Source organism: Mizuhopecten yessoensis, unplaced genomic scaffold (genome assembly GCF_002113885.1).
Source record: "Mizuhopecten yessoensis strain PY_sf001 unplaced genomic scaffold, ASM211388v2 scaffold4599, whole genome shotgun sequence".
In the NCBI taxonomy this organism is placed as follows: Eukaryota; Metazoa; Mollusca; class Bivalvia; order Pectinida; family Pectinidae; genus Mizuhopecten; species Mizuhopecten yessoensis.
In genome coordinates this window covers 1,011,132-1,028,331 of record NW_018405627.1, presented here as the reverse complement: position 1 = coordinate 1,028,331, position 17,200 = coordinate 1,011,132, and the positions used below count along the sequence as shown (strand labels likewise).

Sequence of the window (17,200 nt, the reverse complement as noted above, 5' to 3'; positions counted from 1 at the left end):
GAAACTATGGAAGTAAAATTTATAATCTTATTCATTTTACTCAGAAATGCGATTTTAGTTACCCCTACCCCTTATTTTCTAATGAAAAAATGCACATTTTTTACCATTTTTTGCAGATTAAACGCTTGATATAAAAAAATCCTGTATTAAACTTATTTAAGTATTCAATGAATCAAAAGAAAACGTGTTTCTCTTTCTAAAACAGCCACAAAAATGGGGGGGTCGGTCTGCTTCTTTTTTTGTCCCATTATTATTTGTGTTATTTTTCACCTTTTTCGAGGTCAAAAATCAAAAGTGCTTCAGTAACACTAATATGTAAAAAATTATATCAATAATATATAACTTTCCCCTTTTTGCATATTATTTTAATCATATTGAACATTATAAAGTTGTACAGCAAAATTGAACCTGCTACAGTTAACAATGGTGACACAATGACAATTTAAGTGATCAATCTAGTGTCAAAAAAGCTGAAATTTTGGCCCTTTGTGAAGGCAAGAAATTCACATAAATACACTTTTTCAAAATGGCCGCCAAATTGGTCATTTTTTTTAAATTCTTGTAAAAAATGTTCTACACACAACAAACATCTAGGTTTTTTTACATGTTTTTCAGATGTGTGTGTGCTATTATACCTATCTTAATTTGTTAAATATTACAAAAACCCGTTACACCAGATCAAAACTAGACTTGAACGTGACTGAAACCTCAGAAGAGTACATCCTTAAATAACTTCAATTCAAATTCTGGTTGTTTAGCCACATGTCCTGTTCGCACCATCTGCCCATGTGACATAATGGCATGTAGAGTGATGAAAATCGTGATTGGATAATTCCAGATCCCGATTTGCATATTCACTGGGAAAGAAACTCTTGTTTGGTTGAAATACAAAACGAAATCACTAAAATCCGTATTTTAAACAGACAGAAATGTAAAATATACCGGGCGGGGTGTTCGAGCGTTGTTACAGGAGTACAATTTTAGTAATATCAGACGGTGGCCCAACGTTGGCCCACCAATATTTTCAGACAACGGCCCAACAGAATGTTCTGCCAACAGTGGTTCAACATTGGGGCAACGGACAAAAAGCCGTTGGGCCAATTTTGTATGCCTACGTTGGCCCATCGGCGGTGTGCTATCTGGGTAGTGTCAATCTAGATCTGCCCATGGTATATAACACAATATTTCTATAAGACAGAGTTTCCTCTGGCCCTGATACCAGACCAATACATTTTGACAGGTAGATGTCCCACACCAGACATCTTCCAGTCAAAATGGCTAACCTTAGTCTGGTGTTAGGGCCAGAGATATAACTCAGACTAATATTTTTTTATTAATTATTTTACAGAATGAATTAGAATTGCCATTTAATAAGTGACTTCTTAAATACATTGCTTTATAAGTATTGCATATTATGCATTTTTAACACCTGGGATAATCCAGCTTTGACTTTGAACAAACTCATAAATCTAATTATGTTATTAGCCAAAGTAAGTAGGCTTAGCAATACATATCCACAATACAAAATGGCCGTTCCTTCTAAGCCGATCAATTTGCCAAAACCTAATCTAATAATCATTATTTAAATCCACAAAAGAAAGTAAAGAAAAGACATAAAATACATCAGTACCCGTGTGAAACTCTCAACTGCCTTCTGGTATAGTTGAACATGTACGAAATACATTCCTTCATCGCGTAAAGTCTCAAAAGACCCCGTCTCGTCCTTTTCCGAACCCATGTCGCTGTCGTCTCGGCCTTTTCTACGCCCTGGCATTGTAGTTAGGTCTTTTGTTCTTCTTTAATTGGATATAATACAATAGATATGACACCAATTATCAAAATCTTACATTGACGTAATTACAAAACCTTGTAACTAAGCTCAACTACCGATAGGAGGCGCGCTGTACGGGCACCTGCAAAACCAATTAGCATCGGACTTTATCCACCCATTTTCTAAAACAGCTAGAAAGGTTCCGAATATTTGTTGTTATTGGTAACAGGCCAAATACGGTGTGCATTTTGCGTTAAATTTTGTTTCATTGCAATCATATTCATTGAAATTATGTTATTAAATAAGAAATTACACAAGATAATTAATTTAAATGTCCATTTTTCATCAATTAAAAAATGTACGTCATGTTATAAAAATACGTACGAAACTATTGTAACAACTCCGCATAGTTGAAATTTGTTTGAAAATGGCGGACAGCGACAAGAAGCAGACGCCGAACGATGCTAACGATTCTGACGAAAAAAGTTTAGAAGAGTTTATCACTCATCATTACCAGCGTCAAAAAGTGAGTTACTATGTGCTTTACTTTGGTCATCTATGGATGAACATTGGGTAGAACCTAAAAGCAGCTAGACACACAACACAAAACATTTGATGAGGGGGGAGGGGGTAAACTTATTTTAGAGAGGGTGGCGACCCATTCATCGTTTATCTCACCTGTTCACAACTTTACACTTCCTAATCACATCTTAGCCCGAGTTTCCTCTGGCTCTGACACCAGACTTAGACATTTTGACAGATAGATGTCTGGTGTGGCCATCTATCTGTCAAAACAAATAAATAAATAAAACAATTCAAGGAACTTTTATCTATTTTAACTTTTTAACCTGTTCTCACATGTAATGAACACTCCAAAACTTTGCAGTATCTTCAACCAGTTGAAGAAGGCAAATACAAGGAAGAAGAAATATGTCGGGGAGCCAGAGGTAACTCGGGCTTATTAAAATCCCATCTGCGACTACAGACAGTTAGTCGAAAATAAGTGATAGCATTCGATTGTACATGTATATATTTCCTTTTCAAATATTTTTTTATTGGAGTGGAGTTAGAACATCCTTCTTAGAGTTAGTCTCTTTGAAAATGTGCACACTGTTTTTAGTGTGTACATTATTTTTTTTATTTCATACTTGTAAGCCTACCAGTGCATGCATGTCCAGTTTCTGTACAATAACATTGACAAAAAAGATTATTTATCTTTGCCATACTGAATGTAGGGACCTGGAAGTTTGATAAGTTCAGGTTACTCCCATAACATGAGAGGCCGCTGGTCGGCCTTTTTTCAATCGGATATGATTTTGCCGACTGCGACCTCTCATTTCCGAAGCACTAATTCTTTGATGCAGTTTCCGCCCGAAATTCGGGCGGAACAAAATCGGCTTTACAAACTCACTTAAGTGGTTAACAGTTCATGACAACGATGTCTACTCACGGTTTATATTATATAAATCTCATATGTATGTCACAGACACAAATATATAGTATATTACGGAATAGAACACTCAAAATACATGTCCATGTCGTTGTAGCACATCTCTGACCTACATTTAAAACATGGCTTCTGGATTAATACAAAATAGCAGGGGGGATTTCAAACGGAACGAAATGATACGGAGTTTTTTTGTATTCCGCTTGTGAAACATTACATGTAATCCATTTTTGTATTAACCGGGAAAATCATCTGCTTCGCTTCGAATGAGGAAAAACTCATTATTTATGTCTTTGACACGCAATTTTTCTCATATAATCATGGATTTATGGAAAGGAATATTAATTGGACCCTTTTGACCATTTACATGTATGTAAACACGATATACTCTTTCTTAATCCAAACTTTGAAAATGTGATCGTCAGCATCGGGAAAATCAGCTATGGCATTAGCAGGGTCAAATAAAAATATAAAGTAATTCTTTCACCAATGAAAACTGGTGTTTTGAATACTTCAAGGGTCACTTAAGTGAACAGTAAGCTAGGTTTTCATTGGTTCCTGCATAATTATATGCTATGAATAATTTATACTTTCTGTGGTCAACTGGAATATTTAGTACTGAAGTAAAATCAGAGCAAGGGAGACAACCCTTACAATATTGCCATCCTAAAGTAAAGTATAGTGCATTTCTGAAAACTCCTCACAACCTTTATATGATACATATTAGATTTTTTAGCCACTTAGTGACGAATTATATTTCTAATTTGTTTAATATGTTAAACATTATCAAACACCAATGATAATGTAAATATCTTTACTATATTGCCTAAAAGGAATATAGTGTAAATTTGATTTTTAGGTCACCTGAGCTTTAGCTCAAGTGACCTATTGCTATCCTTTTTCGTCCGTCGTCGTCCGTCGTCCGTTAACATTTTACATTTCAAATTAAAGTCAAGTTCTGCTGGGCCGATTGAACTGAAAGTTGGTAGGAATGATCGCCTCATGGTACTGACAAATTGTTGTTATTTTTCGGGTCGATCAGAAATCCAATAAGGCCGCCACGGCCGCCATTTTGAAAACCTATTTCAAACTTAAAGTCAAGTTCTGCTGGTCCGATTGAACTGAAAGTTGGTAGGAATGATCGCCTCATGGTCCGGACAAAGTGTTGTTATTTTTTGGGTCAATCAGAAATCCAATATGGCCGCCACGGCCGCCATTTTGAAAAACTATTTCAAACTTAAAGTCAAGTTCTGCTAGGCCGATTGAACTGAAACTTTGCAGGAATGATTGACTGATGGTCCTGACAAAGTGTTGTTATTTTTCGGGTCAATCAGAAATACAATTTGGCTGCAATGGCCGCTATTTTGCTACTAAGTTCTAATAGGCCGATCTCACTTAAAATTGGTCTAGGAATGATCAGCTCATGGTCCTGACAAAGTTAAGTTAACATTATACTATTTTTTACTCAAATTGGTACATATTTCAACAACAAAAATAAATATTGTAGGACTCAGGTGACCGTTAAGGCCCATGGGCCTCTTGTTATTATTGACATGATAACTTCATAATAAAACATTCACAAGTGCTGTAATCACAACAAAACAACATAAATAACTTACCTTCCAGTTCGGTATGTTGATTTAGCTTCCTTTAATGTTTGTATGGTATGTAGTTAGAGGTATCTGAAATAATTAATAATTCTCCATTTCATATTAAAACAATTTGGTGAAACAAAAAACAAAAACTGTATTACTTAGGCCTATGTGGGTGAATGTAGTCAATTATATCTAGAGCCTTTATTTGTTTATATAGTCGTTGTATTAATAATGAAATGTGTTTCATTTTTTATCTTTTCAATAGTGGCATTAACTTGTACACATTTAATATTGCATGGCTCATGCTGCATCCATTATACCTATGAGGAAACTGTAAGACTGCCTTCCTTGAGGTCACGCAGAAACTCTTCCAAGCTCACCAGGAACACATTGTCATCACCGTCAGCCCCATTACACGGTTCACCAATCGGCCAGTACTGAACCTGTTCAGTATAAAGATTGAGGTTACAAAGATGTTCTTATCATTTCCAAGTGACATCATCAAAAGTCAAATTCACAAATATTACCTAAATTTACGGTATAAAACAACGAGCCAACAGTATCAGATACCATAAAGTGATAGTCACTGCTGCCTGTGATTCTTATTTAATTATAGTTATGTTGTCATTGGTCCTCATATGCATGGAAGACAAACTGTCATTATAACAAACAACATGAACTGAAATGATATTGCATAACATATTTTTGGTGCCAACATATATCATGCAGACTGATCTTCATACTGTTGATTTAGGATAACATATATTGAGAAATAACAAGTTAAACTACACATTGATTTAACTGCATCATACAATAAAATTTCAATGAAAGGCATGGAAACAAGCCACTTGCAATTACATGTATTTATGTTTTCCCATAAAACTGTACAACTACTGTAAAACACTTAGTCTTAATTGATGTTCAATTTGTCTTGTGATAAATGTTGAATGGGTATTGAATTAGTGCCTCAGTCTTGATGACCGTGAATAACTTGAATAAAGTCATATATACATTTTGTATTTCATGTATTTGACATTAATTCAAATTAGCTCCATTGAAGTCAATCATCATCATACCAACAATCACATTCATCTGTAAAAAAGTGTTTTACAATACATTTACCAAAACAATGTTAGTTAAATGATTACATAACAATGCATTGATGTCAACCTTCCAAATGACATAAAGTTGGTGAATCATCAAGATAGTCCATTTCAGAACAGTGCTGGAATATTGTAATACAGTCAAACCTCGGTTAAGTTTCCAGAAAACGACACCACAAAATATAGTTAACGGTTACTGTTGGCTTATATCTGGTTATTAACAAACCATTGTTTGGCCTTTATACACAGGTTACCTTTTAAGGTTTGAATTGTGTTATACTGTAAACACACTACAAATAATTGTTCAAGATATTTAATACCAGTGAATTTGGGATTACAATTTTAGGATATACATGTATACAAATATCCAAATTACTACATCACATCTAAAATTTTACTGGTTATTTAAAATTTATTTATGTATGTTTACAGTATTTTTACTCTTCATCGGGAAATAAAACACATTTTCTTATTGTGCGACTTAAATGCGCTAGATGTCTCTGCAGTGGGAAGCATGCCAGAAATAAGGACACCTCCAGACCCTGGGTGTGGTGAGGATACCTATCACATGCGTAGTTAAATCCTATCCAATACCACCATCTTCAAATCATGTGATGGAAGGGGATGTGCAATTGCAGTGTGAATCCAGAGTGAAGTACCTTAAATAATCCCTTCTCATAACTGAGGACTTTCCCACTCCACTGGCTATCCTGCCCACCATCAGTCCATGTGTGAATGATGTGTTTTCCAATATACTGTTCAGTGTGTGTGGTATTGTGATGAGGTGTGTGGTATATGTTGATAATTGTACATAGGTTGTGTTTTAGTGTTTCTGGAGTAAATGTTTTGCCTTTGCTGCTGAATGCTAAAAGTCCTTTATCTTCACTGTTTATTTCAAATAATTCTCTGCACATAGCAAATTGTTTTCTGATGGCATCGGTCTTCTGTTTCTTTGTTTTCAGGCTATCTAAACTTGAAGTGATTTGTGTCTCGCTGTCCCACAATCCGATGGTATGTAAATCTCCTATGACAGCAGTTTTCCATTCGTGTTCCTTCTCCTTGCGTTTCTTGATGGTTTGTTGTCGTTCCTGTATGATGGCCAAATGTTTATGTTGAAGGTCAGTTTTGTGTTGTGCTGTTTGTATCATGTATGCCTTCTTGTCATGTTGTGCTTGTTTGATAATAATGTGTGACTTAGTCTCCCCCTTGTCCCTAAGCCACTGTGCTGTGTCATTGTTGTTGAACATGATGGTGTTTTGTAAGTTGTGTGTGTTTATGTTAGGTGCTCTGTGGATTGTGCTGTCTACTTGTGCCATTAGTCTTTCTACTGTGATGTTGTTGGCTGGACATGTAAATTGTGGGAATGTGTTGCCTTTGTAAAATTTGCCACCAGCAAGGAAATCCTTAAATAAATGTTCTGCCTTGGTTTTTATTGCATGCGAGAACCTGCGCATAATGTTTTGTGACCTTGCATCACACTCGCCAAACAATCTCTGCTCTTGCATAGAAGGTTGAGGCAGAGGACCGGGCAGTAACCGCAGAGTATTTGAAAACATTCCTGATGGGTTTTCACAACCAGCGGACAGCAACTGAACCTATGGGCAGTTAGAGGTTACGCGGCGCCTGTCAAAAGTTTTTCGCCATGTAAGACCTCTAACATTGTTGGAGTAAAGTTCAGGTATGCTTGGACCTAAACCGATGTGTGAGGGTAATACTAGACATTTTAAGGGCATAGATCACAGATAACTAGCCACGTCTGTCTCTACACCCATAAGATTATATTATTGGTTTAGTCCGAGTTTCCTCTGGCCCTGACACAGACTTAGACTTTTGACAGATATATGTCTGGTCAACATATCTAAGTCTGGTGACAGGGCAAGAGGAAATAAACTCTGGATAATTATGGGTGTATTGACACACAAGGCTTAGTAACAAGATCAACTTTTGGTAACCCCAACAATGCATGGTATATACTATATACGATAACGTAGCTTCTGATGACAGGACAATTTTTATACATGTATATTGCGTCGGGGGTGGGGGGTGTTATTAATATTAACTACATATAGGTGCAATCTAATTAAAATTATATCTTCACATGGCTTCCGTTTACTGATATGTCGCGCGACACATATCAGTAAACGGGAGCGATGTGTGAAGACATAAATTTAATTAGATTGGTAGAGGTGTACCTACTGGCTAGCATACAGGCAGATTTTGAACAATTCTAATATTAAGCCCAACATATATTTTCATAGTATTGAAAATGCTCACTTGGGGGCCGATCGTGAGTGGTTAAGGCATCTCAGACCGTCTACATTCACTATAGCCCTCCACAACTGTCAGCAGAGTAGTGCGTTCGAGGCCTACATATGGACCAGCTCACCATGTCGTGTTCTGCATGGCAGCATGTTGGTAGTTTTTCTCCAGGCACTCAGGTTTTCCTTCACCACCAAAAAATGGAGAGAAAAAAAATCCTGAAAATAAACGGTATCAAACTGGAAAAGTAGCATCAAAGGTAGCTTGACAGAGTTAGGGCTTGCAGTATATATATATGTGTTGTTTCTTTTCATGAGATATTTTTTTCACAAATTAAAAAAATCTGATCTGTTCAAAATTGCAAGGTCCGTGTATATGTAGGACACAGCAAAAAACTGTATGTACATGTATAGCATTGGTGATCTCTCTGTTTGAATGTAGTTTGTAGGAATGTTTGTATAATGCAGTATAGTAGCTTGTAGGCACATAACATTTTCAAAATTCTTGACCAAGAAAAATATGTAATTAAAACTTATAGACCCGAAAACAATCAGTATATTCCTGATCAAGTCATTTAAGTATCATTTTTAATAGCTGTTTCAGTAAGTTTCTGGTACGAACCGTATAATGATCGAATGAACAAGTAAGCAACAATATCTAAATGGAATAATATAATTTTGAATCTCCTCTGTGTGGACAGATATGCTTATTCCATTGGCTCCAGTTTTGCAGTTCTTCAGATCAAATAATATATCACACGAAAATGAGGGTTGCCTAGTGATTTATACAGTCATTTACATAGAAAAGTTTGAAGTTTTTATTTTTAAGGTACTTTGATATCAGGTTATGAAATTTAACTCTTTTTTATTTTAAGCACGAGAGTGTATAATTAACACCTGGATATTTAAATGACATCACTGCGTAACCTTTAAAATAATGATTTTTTTTCTAGCTTAACTATTGGTTTTAATTGCTCTTACAGGAAAATGGGAAGATGGATGCCACTGAAGACATTGATGATGACCGGACTTCAAATTTCTTTGACAGAGCCATATCTGAGAGCAGAAGGTGATTACATCTGCATAGTATTTCTGTAGTAATGAATGCTTAAAAAAAGGAATTACTTTTAAACATTGAATTGATATTTTCCAGGTTCAATTTGTGTATGTTTTTGTTCAAACTTTTTGTGATAGAAACATTGCAATGTGAAGTGAATTTTATTCCTGATATTAATTGCCTCCGAGTTACCTGAAAAAATTTCAATGCATCATCATGGTAAGCGTATAGCTGCAGGAACCGTAGCTCAAAAGTCTGATGATTTCTGTTACTTTGAAGATTTGTACATCAAACAAAGGAATTGTAACTCATGTAAATAGGCTCCATCAGATTTCATATTTTGAAGTTTTACATAACAGACAATGGGCTATATCAATAATGCTATGGTCGGACACGTGTCTCTTGGATGGAGATTTCTCTGTCTACACGTACATCATATAGGAGACTAAGGAGGGACAGGTGCTATTACATGTACAGTATGTGTGTGTGCATACGTAAGTAATCTATAATTAGTAACGTAATGATATGATATTTAGGATAATTATAGGATTTATTATAATTATTACAGGATGAACAAAGAAGTGGACAAATCCCAGGTAAAGCTGGATAAGCTGTCAGCAGAGTTTGGAGCTGAGAGAATAACTGCCTGGCAGGCTGAGCACGCTGCTGAAGTTCTCACCCCACAACAAATTGCTGTGATGGGCATACAGCCAACAGACACATCCTGACAATGAAGGATCTGATTCTCATGCCGATTCATCATGTACAAAGTGTTTATGCACAGCAGCAGGTTCATTTGATTCATGTTTAGCTGTTGGTGACATAATATACTGAATCAGAGGTTATCAACAGTGATGATGCATATATATATGCTGATAAAGAAACATCAACTCCTGCATCCTCGATATCCAGGAGTTACGCTCAATTTCTCTCTCTACACCCCTGGAATATATGTCATAGCAAACTTGAAGGCTCGGTGTGTGCCACCTTGTTGATGAGACAAGAAGACTACTTTGATCGTTTGACATACATCAAAAGAATTTCGCGGTCACATAACAGTAAAATTTGTCAGGCTTTGAAGTCGGGCGCCTCTCCTTTGTAAACTTCAAAGGACAGGTATCAGTCTAGCGATTGGTCAGGTTTTTTTTATCCGAGACCAATCAAACAGCTATCTTCGTGCCTTCAATTTTGCTACGACATATTCCAGGGGTGTAGAGAGCGAAAGTGAGCGAACCCCCTGGATATCGAGGATGCAACTCCTGTGAATTTGAGACAAATCCTGACTATACATGTACATCACACAATGATAAACTAAGTCTTTTTATCAAATAGAGGATATCATTTAATTCTTTATAAAATTTCCCTCACATCTTTTCAAACATTTTGATGACTGAAGGGTTTTCATGAAATATGCATATTTGTTTTACTTATGCCTATACATGTACATGTACAGTACTTAGTAATATTGACGGAATTCAGGTACATTATATAATGATGTTCTTGTTAGAATGGGGCTGATGAATTAGGATTATTACTAATGTAGAATTTGTATGCCTAGAACTATAACGTTAGAGGGACCAATAGTGGTTTTGATGATAATGACAATGAAGTTCAGTACACAACTTACTATATATATGGTAAATCTTGGCAAAATTAAAACTTAGTGAAAGTTTGAAGTGTACCTGTGAAAGGTGAAAATTTGAATTGTACCAGTGAAAGTTAGAATTGTACCATGAAAGTTTGAACTGTACCAGTGAAAGTTAGAATTGTACCATGAAAGTTTGAACTGTACCAGTGAAAGTTAGAATTGTAACTGTAAAAGGTGAAAGATTCACTGAGGAAAAGTTTTCAGGTACAATTATTTGTACTTTCTGTACAAATATTAATCAAACAGTACCATTTTTAATACATCCCAACAAGAACTCCATGTCAATAATATCAGAATTATTGTAAACCAACAGGAACCCTTTGTACAGGTTGTTTTTAATTTGAAAATATTTATTGTCAGTTATTTACTTTTCGTAATATTTAAATAAATGTTTTCTACACTTAACAAGATGCATTTTTTTCTTATTTATTCAGAAATACATGACCACAATATTACATTTTTGTAATAAATGATTTATTTGTAAACAATTTCAACATGCAGACTACATGTACATGTATTCATATATAAATATTGGCCTTAAAAATACCTGAGTTATTTCCCTTGGGTCAAACCTTATCATCTTTAAATGCACTGCTTACATTTTATGATTTAACTAAGTTATCATTGCAGATATGTCATCACTCATCACATTTCTTAAAACAAATTATAATAATAATATCTTTTATGTATCTAGGCCTGAGGGATACATATTTAGACATGTATAGTATGGCCCTGCAACATCTGTATCAAAGCTATATATTTGTAAATTTAAAGAACAGTCACGAGACCATTCAATACTGACTGGAGATCTGAGAAAACACATTTTATTCATGTCACCATGTACTTTATATATATATATATATATATACATGTATTGAAAATAATGTCACAATCACTGGATGACCTTTGAACTCCTATTGCTACAGTATATGAAATACAAATGTATTCATAGATCTGTATAATTGTAAAAGAATATTGTCTTACTAAAACTGGAATTATTCCCTGGACAAATATTTCATTATCTTAACAGCTACAACCATTGTTCTACATGTACACCTTATAGTGGGCTATAAAAGAGCTTCATATAATTATGAACTGCTCAAAATGTTTTCTATTAAATAAATGGTTTTGACAGAAAGTTAGGTGATACAAATACGGACAATAAATCATAAGGACATAATTATATTACTGACAAAAGAACCATGTCCTGAAATATAGATGACATTAAATAAAAAAAAAAGAACTCTGATTACAAGGAATTAGGCTGTTAACTTATATATTAAAGCCTTAATTATTTAATCTTTACGACAAAACATGATCATTCTGTCCCTGCCTACCATATTGTGAAATCAGTCAGTTGTGAGGAATTTATTTAAATTGATGCATTTTTCCCCAACTTGGAATTTTAAAGGGGCAATTTGGGGAAAATCACACTCTTCTGAAAGAGAATGGCTCTGTGAATTGACTTAAAAAGTACCCTGATTAACCCCTACATGTTCATAAATCCTGAAGCCTTCACCAACACATAGTGTACATATATGCATTCAAGCGTATTCAGGCGTGCCATTTCTATCTACATGTAAATGTTCAACTTGATCAAGGTTGGAGTGGATTTTCTTATGTCTTTGCAGGCTATCGGATCGTCTAAATGTCTGCAAACAAACCATGCATTTGAACGGTTTCACTCCAGTGTGAATCACAGCATGTTTTTTCAAACTGCACCTGTGCTTAAATGTCCTATGACAGACATCACACGCGTGCGGCCGTTGTTCCGTGTGTGTGAGAGAATGACTAGCGAGGTTAGCTGCATGTCTGAACAGTTTTCCACAAAGTTCACAACTGAATGATTTTACGCTGGTTTCATGTAACTTCATATGATAAGCGAGGCCACTGGCATAGGTATAAGCTTTCTGACAAACTTTACATGCAAAGTTTTTCTGCCCCGTATGTTTACGTAAATGAGTTTTCAGACTACCTAGCTCCGTAAATGTTTTACCACAAACTTCACACTGGGAGAGTGCACCACTCTCATGGGTTTTGTAGTGTTGAGTTAGACCTGGTGAACAGGTAAATGCTTTCTCACAAATTTTACATTGAAACAGTTTCTCTCCTGTGTGTCTCCGCATGTGGTCTCTCAGGTGACCCGAATGGTTGAACATTCTTTCACAATACTCGCACTTCAGCAGATTCTTTCCAGTATGTTTTCTATAATGATGCTTGAGATTCGATGCCTGCTTAAAGACTTGACCACAGTCATCACACCTGAACGGCTTATCTGGCTCAATAATGTTATGTGCTTTGTAATGTTGAGTCAGACCTGATGAACAAGTAAAAGATTTTTGACAGAGTGTACATTGAAACTCTTTCTTTCCCATGTGTCTTCTCATATGGTCCCGCAAGTGACCAGAATGGTTGAACATTCTGTCGCAAAACTCGCATTTCAGCAGATTTTTTCCAGTATGTTTTCGATAGTGATGCTTGAGATTTGACGCCTGCCTAAAGACTTTCCCACAGCGGTCACATTCGAGGGAATTATCAGGTTCCGTAACATTATCACCTTGTATCACATTACCAGACACTGGTAAAATGTCTGTATTCGTAGATCCTTTATGATCAGCCTCAAAATGGCTCACAAAGAGTTCAATTCTATCAAATATTTGCTTGCAAATAAAACATTTATAAGACGATTGATCGTTATGAGTTTTAGTATGATTTATAAGATGACTTACACAGTTGAATTTAATCCCACAGAACTCGCACTCGGGTAGAGTTTTATCCTCATGAAGTGCCACCTGATGTTGTTTTAGAGTATGCTTTCGTGTGAACGTTTTCAAGCAAATTTCACATTTGAATAATTTTTCACCAGTATGCTGCTGCTGATGATCTTTAAAATGACCCGAGTGAATAAACACACGGTCACACTGACCACACTGGAGAACATTCTTGCCCGTGTGTAGTCGCTTATGATGCCGGAGACTAGATGCAAGTTTGAATACTTTTTCACAAACATCACATTCATGGATAATGTTATGCGTTTGTGTGTGAAAGTTCAATTCAACTATATTGGAAAATGTTTTGGCACAAATTAAACATTTCAAATCTGCTTGATCCTTGTCATGGTCAATTGTTAATTGCTGTACACCCTCAACAGACTTGCTACATACCGATCGTTGCATTTGTGCTTGGATATCCAATTTTGTCTGTTTGGTTTTCTTTTTTCCTTTTGAAGAAACACGTTTCTTCACGGATCTCTTTCCAAGATTACTTGATTTTCCAGTTGAGAGACTTTTAGCTTTGGCAAAGTTCTTTGTGGAACCTCGTCTTGAACTACCACCAGGCTTAACAACAGCTAGCGATGTTTTTCCCGTACCTGAAATGTCTGTCCTTTTCTGTTTTATTCTAATGGAAGGTGGACGCGTTCTTGTAATCTGAACATGGGTATTTAGTTCTGGTGCCATGTCTAAACCTTGCTGAATAACTTCTCCACAGTTTCCCTCATCAACCTTCATATTACCTCTAGAACTTCCCACCATTCCTTTATTTTCCATTATCACCTCATAAATAGCTGCCTTGTCTTACAGATAGAATGGTGCACTGACCTCAAAATCTGAAAAGATATATAAGGAAACAATAAGTCAACAAAATGTAAATATAACACTTTCATGTTATGGCACAGCTGGATCATCTAATGTTAAGAGATTACATCAGGTCAGTCAGTCAGTCAGACTCTAGATTTATTAGTTAGGATAAAAGATTAATTAGCCCAAATTACCGAACTGCACTTGCACCAATCTTGCACACAGGGGCCTGGGAATTTGTTACAGCTTGGACATTAACTAGGGTGTTTAGAGTAATTTTACACGTTTGGGGGGTTTAGATTGATTTTCGGTAAAAATGCCAATCTCAATGATCATATATATCATTGCGAGTGGCATTTTTACCGAAATTTGATCTAAACCCCTCATACGTGTAAAATCATACGATCATTGGGGGGTGGCATTTTTACCGAAATTTGATCTAAACCTCCCAAACGTGTAAAATTACTCTGAACACCCTAGTCTAGGTCCAAATATAGCTGTAACAAATGTTCAGGTCCCTGTGATCGCGCATTGCTTTGAACCTGGATGAAGTAAGATGAATTTCTTTGATCTGCATGCCACTCCAGCAGATTTCCTGTTATAGTGTGTACATGTATTAGTTCCCTTGTTTCACTGAAATACGTACATTGTATTATCAAACTTGGCAAAGTTTGCACAAATTAATGATTAAGGACTTGTAATCATTACCTCATATCGGTCAATTGAAGATACACTGTGCCAATAAATGTATTTTGGAAATAAGATAGGCCAATTAAATTGTGTTCATATGTACATATAAGTATGTCTGGTTACAATTGATCATGTTTGTGAACTTCAACCTTTGCATGTCCCCATTTTTGCCTGAGGGACCATTTACATTGTCTTCATAGAATAAATCTAAAATTTCTGAATAGATAAAACTTTTTTTTATATTAATATACTGGTATGACTTAAGCTTTGGAGTTCGGAATTAATCAGAAACAGTTCAATAGGAAACTTAAAAAAAATATTCTAATGGCAGTAGAAGAGCTCTAATTAACTTCAAGGTCCATATGTCAGTGTATACATCCTCAAAATGAAAAAAAATATGGAAGTTGGTAAGTAAACCCATGTCAAGAACAATGTCAATAGTTATCACCATTGCAGAAATTATTTGTCGAAAATATTCTTGATTTTGTCTGAAAAGTAACTTTTGAATGCAGAATTTTAGTGGCGCATTACATTTTTCTCGATAATAGTCAATACATGGATACTTCAGGAATGCATCTACATGTAAGTGTTTTCATTAGTTTCATCACAGAATTAGATCTATAAGTCTGTGGTGTCATTATTCATTGCAATTTTGTGCCACAAAAATTCTGCATTCAACGTTACTTTTCAGACAAAGTCAACAATATTTTCAACAAATAATTTGTGCAAAGGTCATTATTGACATTGTTCTTGACATGGGTTTACCAACCAACTTCCATATTATTTTTCATTTTGAGGAAAAGTTATGAGCCCATCTCATACTACATATGTACATTGACCACAGGGGCTCGTTGTGCACTGACAGAGCCTGTATCATGAAATACAGACAGTTTCCCTAGAAGTAGCGTACGGATATAGATGTAAATATTGACAAAATAAGTTCTAGATGATTGACTTAGTATGAGAAGTATTTCTTTTGAGATATTATATCTTTGTTAATCGTTGCAAATATTATAAGATAAAGAAATTGGTGACCTAATACATGCGTTGGTTAAGTACATGTATGCGCATAATCATCTTTGCATAAATTGTTTGCGTGGAATACAAAAAGCAATGCCACAATTTCTCTTTTCGATGATTAAATGCATGACGAAATTCCATCATGTCAAATATACGAAATTCAAAACGTGTGTATGCATATACCTCTTTCTGCATTTCATAGTCGATATCTTTCATAAAATGCAAAGGGACATCTTGACAAAAAAGGCAGATGAGACCCCGGAAGCGTGTTACTTTACTTAATACACGAAACGGCAGATATAAATATCCGGAAAGTTGAATTGCCATGGCGGAATGTATAAATATCAGGGTGCAAAGCGGGATTATATATAGTTTATGCTCACCATACGAATTACATTTTTAATTCCTGTAGTTATTTGACTGAAAACCGGTGTTAACGGATTTTAAACGGATCTGAAAATTAAAAAAAAAAAACGTGTATCAAAGGTAAATGAAAAAAGATGGGCTACATATATGAATATGCACTTTAAAATAAATAGCATTACTTGAAAGTATATCACTTGTTGCTTCACAAAAAAATATCAAAAACAACCTATGAAGATAACAGCATAATCACCTATATCAGAAACTAATAATTTTCCTATAGCTGACACCAGATACATATAAACCCAAAGGTAGTAATACATACGTGTCTGCTGAGACCAACAACCGCATTCTAATAACCATTACACATGGTTAAGTATGTATATTAGGTTTTAGAAGATTGCAACTTTCATTCTTTAGTTTACTTTCAAGAAAACCATCCTTTGAAGGTTTGTGAAAGGCATGGAGGATATATCTTACCATTACACTTTGGAGGGATTTCAACTTAAAAATGACACCGAACCAATTTTCGTTTAATATTTTATCATATACATTTATAACGTAGACGTAATAACTAAATGATCAGAAGTCAACCATCCAATCAAGTTTTTACCATCGTGCTACTAATATGTAATTTTAGTATATACGCGTCCTCTGCACAACCCGTAAA

The 17,200-nt window shown here is 35.3% G+C and overlaps 3 protein-coding genes across 7 annotated transcripts in view; 1 reads left to right on the top strand and 2 right to left on the bottom strand.

Moving 5' to 3' along the window:
* The window catches only part of LOC110449378 (tetratricopeptide repeat protein 25-like), a 41,206-nt gene extending 39,264 nt beyond the window's left edge, over positions 1-1,942 (bottom strand). For 4 of the 5 annotated variants that reach the window (XM_021496227.1, XM_021496224.1, XM_021496225.1 and 1 more), the window contains exon 1: positions 1,631-1,942. In XM_021496227.1, coding sequence (XP_021351902.1) covers positions 1,631-1,774 — 144 coding nt within the window. In that variant the 5' untranslated portion in view covers positions 1,775-1,942. The remainder of the gene's footprint in view (positions 1-1,630) is intronic. The other variant, XM_021496228.1, reaches the window with a different exon arrangement.
* Positions 1,943-2,148: 206 nt separating this feature from the next.
* On the top strand, positions 2,149-10,186 carry LOC110449379. Its single transcript, XM_021496229.1, has 3 exons — positions 2,149-2,297; positions 9,158-9,243; positions 9,800-10,186. Exons 1-3 carry the CDS (start codon positions 2,199-2,201, stop codon positions 9,957-9,959), a joined length of 345 nt encoding a protein of 114 aa, XP_021351904.1. The 5' UTR covers positions 2,149-2,198; the 3' UTR covers positions 9,960-10,186.
* Positions 10,187-11,398: 1,212 nt separating this feature from the next.
* Positions 11,399-16,438, bottom strand: LOC110449404 (zinc finger protein 883-like). Its single transcript, XM_021496260.1, has 2 exons — positions 16,351-16,438; positions 11,399-14,486 (listed from the first exon to the last, which is right to left on the bottom strand). Exon 2 carries the CDS (start codon positions 14,425-14,427, stop codon positions 12,424-12,426), a length of 2,004 nt encoding a protein of 667 aa, XP_021351935.1. The 5' UTR covers positions 14,428-14,486; positions 16,351-16,438; the 3' UTR covers positions 11,399-12,423.
* Between the last annotated feature and the right edge of the window lie 762 nt (positions 16,439-17,200).

Excerpts from the sequence above, each read along its gene's own strand:
- LOC110449379 (XM_021496229.1), top strand. The coding sequence starts at position 2,199 with ATGGCGGACAGCGACAAGAAGCAGACGCCGAACGATGCTAACGATTCT. Across the intron at positions 2,298-9,157 it reads ATCATTACCAGCGTCAAAAA|GAAAATGGGAAGATGGATGC; the intron begins GTGAGTTACTAT and ends TTGCTCTTACAG. Across the intron at positions 9,244-9,799 it reads GCCATATCTGAGAGCAGAAG|GATGAACAAAGAAGTGGACA; the intron begins GTGATTACATCT and ends TAATTATTACAG.
- LOC110449404 (XM_021496260.1), bottom strand. The coding sequence starts at position 14,427 with ATGGAAAATAAAGGAATGGTGGGAAGTTCTAGAGGTAATATGAAGGTT.